The sequence below is a fragment of the Humulus lupulus genome, chromosome 2, assembly GCF_963169125.1.
Source record: "Humulus lupulus chromosome 2, drHumLupu1.1, whole genome shotgun sequence".
In the NCBI taxonomy this organism is placed as follows: domain Eukaryota; kingdom Viridiplantae; phylum Streptophyta; class Magnoliopsida; order Rosales; family Cannabaceae; genus Humulus; species Humulus lupulus.
In genome coordinates, this window is record NC_084794.1 from 85,122,411 (window position 1) to 85,127,738 (window position 5,328).

Consider the following 5,328-nt stretch of genomic DNA (forward strand, 5'->3'; position numbering starts at 1 on the left):
GTTAGAAAGCTAGAGTTAGAAGAATGGGGAAGGAGGCTCGGTGGCTGTGTAATATCGTTGTGACTTTTTCCAGCGCATTTCATTGCGCCGACAAAAGTCTACACTGCGCCGGAAAAAGTCAAGCCAGAAAACCCTAATCCAAAATGACACCATTTAAATAATCAAGACTTTTACCGACGCAGTGTAGACTTTTGCCAGTGCAACAAAACACGCCAGCAAAAGTCTACCCATCAACCTTCTTTAAAACGTGCATGAACAAAAATATAAAACGTTGATTTTTGTCGGTGTTAGGTGAAATGCACCGGCATAAGTACCTAACAAAATGTTCATAAATCTTTACCGGCGCAATACGAAATTGCGTCGGTAAAAGAAACCTTTACTGGCGCAATTCGCCAAAGGCACTGGCAAAAACGCGTCATGTATAGGTTATTTTTGCCAGCGCAATTAGCAATTGCGTCAGGAAATGTTACTTTTACCGGCACAACTCCGAATTGCACCGGCAAAGACCTATTTTCTTGTAGTGTAGTCATTTTCAACATATCTAAGAAATAACCTTAGCTATTGAGTTTTAATTTTATATTTTATAATCTGATGGCTGAGGGAAAAGATGCTTTACTTTAGCCTCATTCCTAAGTTACATATATGTATGACAAAAAATAGCATAAACAACTCTATTAATTGTAGAAAGCATTCGCCGCAACTAAATTGTAATAGGTAATTGGTATTGTAAAATATACAATTTGACATGACAGTCACCTTTGCAACTATTCAAATGAATTGCAACATCATATTCCTGTGTTTTTCGTAAGAATATATATTTTTTCTTTTGAAGTAAAAACATAGATTTATAACCATAGGCACCCGGTGACTAAACAACATATTTAGAGGCTGCCCCTACTTTCTCAAGGAAGATTGCAATCCTCCTAGTTAAAGACTTTCTATAGAATTATCATAAGTACTCAATCATTTCAAGTATTGTAAGAATCCAATGAACTTCCTAACACGTGGGCTTGCTTGTGTACCTGTCTTGAACTCCATGTACTCTTTACAGGCGATGAAGGGAAGATGATTGTTGGCAGCCTCTTACTTTCCTCCAAATCAGGAAAATCAGTTGTGTAGTGAAGCCCGCGGCTCTCTTGCCTAGCAAGAGCACTGCTTACCACCAGCTTTGCACAACAAAACAAATTCCTCATTTCACATGCCTCAAGCCCCACCATAGTTGGCTCCCAACCATGCTCAAACAAGTACTCCTCCCACTTAGCCTCCAACTTACCAATCCTCCTCTCTGCAGTTTTGAGCCTATTCGTAGACCGGACAATTCCGACATATTTCCACATTATTTCTTGCAGTTCTTTTCTCACTCCCCTTGTCATTGTAAGAATTTTGTCAGTATTGCTCCCAAGTGACATAGGAACAACTGGTCTTGGCCACCAATTTGAAGCACTGAAGTCAATAACAGAGCTCTTCATATGTTCAATAGAGGGTTGGACAGCTCTCCTTGCAAAAACCAGTGCTTCAAGCAATGAGTTACTAGCAAGTCGATTTGCCCCATGCAAACCTGTGCAGGCAACTTCACCTGCTACATACAAGCCCCCGACATTGGTCTCCCCCTGAAGGCCAGCTCGAACTCCTCCACACATGTAATGAGCAGCAGGAACAATCGGAATTGGGTGGCGAGTTATGTCCAATCCATATTGGAGACACTCCGCTGCTATGTTGGGGAAGTGGGACAGAATTTTTTCCCTGGGCTTGTGACTTATATCAAGAAGCACATACTTCTCGTTACGCTTTTTAAGCTGGTCATCTATGCTTCTTGCCACCACATCCCTGGGAGCAAGCTCTGCTCTCTCATCATACATGGGCATAAACCTCTCCATGTCAAGATTGTATAGGATGCCTCCATCTCCCCTGACAGTTTCAGTAATGAGAAATGCATTTTCACGGGTCTTGGTTGGTTTGACTGGAAGACCTTCATCAGCTAAGGCAGTTGGATGGAACTGGACAAATCTGCCGCAAGAAGACTATGATCATATTCCAAATCAAACCTCCAAACCCCACCCAAAGGAAGAAAATGGAAAAGAAAAAAATGCACTCCAATATAATCATGAACAGTTTAGCATAATAATTTCAATATAATTTTACATGTTTGGAAATATCTTTTTAAAATTTAACCACTAGCACAAATTAATGAATGAGAACGTGGAATCAATTTTTTGTGTAACATTTATTGAGCTCCCCTGGATTGTCGTGTAATGAATAACTTCAGGCTATGAAGCTAGCAATAATATACATGATAATTGATCAAATCAAGTGCTAAAAAGTTACGTTCTATAGTAGTTGGTTAATATTTACTCACTCCATGTTCGAAATTACAGCTTGAGCTCGATGAGCCATGGCAATTCCATCTCCAGTAGCTACCTGTAAGTGCAATAACATAAAAACAGATTTAACCATCGTTGTTTTCAGGATGTAAGATGGAAACAGAAATTTGGGAAAAACAATTCAAATACCGGAGGATTTGTGGTTAAAGGATATATATGTCCAGCCCCACCTGATGCAAGCAATGTCACCTTTGAAATAAATCGTGTCACCTGAAAGGAGAGAATTCAAAATTCAGGACTTAAACACAGTGTTTGTTCAGAAAAATATTGCACAATACGAGAGTATGTGCGGTAAAAGATTATTTTACCTCTAATGTTTCAGTATTGAAAGTGTCAACACCAAGACAAATCGTGTCAGAACCATCCTGCAATGCCAATGACATAAAAATATGTTAGCAAACACCAAGAAAGCATTCATATTTTCAGTCAATCGGTCATTACACACTCAAAATCAATGAATAAAGCAATCGGTGATATCCAAAAAGGTTTCACTTGTCTTTTGATGTGTGAAGTGTAATTGGGTGAAGAACACAGATAACAATCAGATGAGGAAAAAAATCAGGTGAAAAGCACCAATCTGTAGAGAAAATGTGAAAAGGACATTTCACAAAAGTAAAACCTGAGAAGTCAGTAAATCAATGGCGACATGGTGTTCAAACACAAAGATGTTAGGATCCTTCTCCACTGCTTCCAACAAAGCCCGCTCAATCTCTCTTCCAGTCATGTCAGCAGCATGAACGATTCTGTGATGAGAGTGCCCTCCTTCCCTTGCTAGATGCAAATTTCCATCCTCTCCATGATCAAAAGATGCCCCCATAGCAATCAATTCTCTGATTCTTTCAGGTCCTTCTGTACAGACAACCTGAACAGCATAACCAAAACCTGAGAAATGAACAAAAGTGTAACACTATCTATTGAAACATTAAGTCATTTTCAGTTCACATGGACTGGTAACAATCTCTTCACAGAAATGACTCTTGGGAGAACTAAGAACTCTGGAAATAACCATAATGCAAAGATAAACTACTAGCTATAAAACATACTCTAACAGTCTCCTCGTCACACAGATATGCCCCTGCCACAATGGTGTCGTGCATGTGGCTCTCCACTGAATCTGAAGCACACAGTACAGCGCTAACACCACCTTGAGCATAGTTTGTGTTACTCTCATGAGGCTCAGCCTTGGTGATTACGGCAACAGATCCATGTTTCGCAACTTCAAGCGCATACCGAAGCCCGGCAACCCCACTACCAATAATAGAAAAATCAAAGTACTTCGTGGAATCATCTCTCAAGCATGATGATGCAATTGTTCTGATGATTCTCCAATTCTCATTAATTGGAGACTGGGAAAAGTTATACCGCTGGAGATTTAAGAGCTTGGAAAACCCACTTGACCTGGATAATCATACAAGAACATGTTATATTTAAAAGGATAATGGAAAAACCAAAACAAATTTAAATAAAGCTTAGAAAAATAGCAAGAGAAATATAAACAATGAACAAGAATGTCCTACTGTTGAAAGCACTAAGATAAACAGCATCATAATGGCATACACTTAAAATTGAAAACTTGCAGCAAATTCTTGTCAAATACCATGAAAGGTCATTATGTAAACATCGTTTAAATGGCAGGCTAGAAAACAAGGAAGCTCTTCCACAACCCAAGTGTCCCCTGTAATTAGTCGCTCTGCAATGAAGTTTGCCATTTCCAACAGGTATGGTAATTGTCATTTGCAACGTTTCTGTATAGTTATTAAAAACAAAAAGAAAATTAAAAAATAAGCACCAAGTGAATACTAATCTCTGCAATTTAAAATCTATCCAAACACAAATGTATAAAAGAAAATAACATTTAACTCTACAAACTTTATTTTAAAAATATCTAACTATATCATATTTATTTACTAGGCAGCATGATTGACTGGAAAATCATTGTGGGTCAGCATTGACATCATTATGAAAGATAAAGAAAGCTTAATTGAAACATTAGGGACAATGGGAAGTTATTATAAACCAAGTTATGCGAGTACCAAGTACTCATCATCACCACCAAATATGATATTGATATAGAAAAGTAAATAAAGTGAGGAACTGAAAATATCATGGTAAAAAATAAACAAAACCCAGATGCAGATGAAAGAAAAGTAAGAAAACCCCAATAAAAGCGGCATTAAATGAAATCGAAGGGTTAAAACTTAAAACCCCAATACATACAGAGATTTTGTCTGGTGTATCAGCCACGGTCCACACTCGACACTCTCCTGCAACGCTTTGTTGGGCTTAAACAAATCAAACAAATATGTACATATACAATTAAACTGGAGAGAAGGAGAGAAAGAAGGAAGAAATAATATTCTTGTTATGACATGATATTTATTTATATGAAATATTATAAAGGAAAACAAATAAAGATTGGCGTGCGTGACGAAGCGACCAAATTGGAGAAGAAGTGGCGGTGGGGTTGACAACTAACCTTTGGTTCTCCAGAATTTTCATTGAACTTCGCGCCATGCTATGTATATAATATGAGCCGTGCAGCCACCCCACATCCTATCGAATCCTAACCGGTGCCCACCTTCTTTCCTTTTTGTCTTTTTCTCCCTATTAGTAACGGTCTTCATTTTTCTAATTAGAATTTAATTCTATTCTAAACTAATTGAAAATTTTCCCTTTGGTTTCTCCTAGAGCTTTGCAATAAAAGAGTTTGATAAACAATCATAAAATTACTTATTAAAGAATTTATACCCAGCTGTTTGCTTTTTCTAAAAATTGCTTTTTCAAAAAACTTTACAATAAGTGTATTTTTTTATCTAAATATGTTTATTTATTTATTATATATTAATTCAAATTAATATAATAATAACATAAATAATATTTAAATTTCAAATATTTTTATTTTGTTCATTCTTAATTTTTTTTATTTTAGTAATTTTATATTAACAAA

General features: G+C 37.0%; 1 protein-coding gene across 2 annotated transcripts; it reads right to left on the minus strand.

Annotated features, from left to right (window-relative positions):
• Positions 1 to 678: 678 nt before the first annotated feature.
• On the minus strand, positions 679 to 4,995 carry LOC133818148 (L-aspartate oxidase 2-a, chloroplastic). Of its 2 annotated transcripts, none has more exons than XM_062250863.1 (9): positions 4,858 to 4,995; positions 4,599 to 4,645; positions 3,979 to 4,126; positions 3,425 to 3,779; positions 3,001 to 3,243; positions 2,690 to 2,746; positions 2,511 to 2,591; positions 2,357 to 2,418; positions 679 to 2,007 (listed from the first exon to the last, which is right to left on the minus strand). In XM_062250863.1, the coding sequence occupies exons 3-9, from the start codon at positions 4,113 to 4,115 to the stop codon at positions 969 to 971; spliced, it is 1,974 nt and encodes a 657-aa protein (XP_062106847.1). In that variant the 5' UTR covers positions 4,116 to 4,126; positions 4,599 to 4,645; positions 4,858 to 4,995; the 3' UTR covers positions 679 to 968. The 2 variants fall into 2 exon arrangements, with proteins under 2 accessions (XP_062106847.1, XP_062106846.1); XM_062250862.1 differs by having other exon boundaries at positions 4,599 to 4,663; positions 4,858 to 4,971.
• Positions 4,996 to 5,328: the final 333 nt, after the last annotated feature.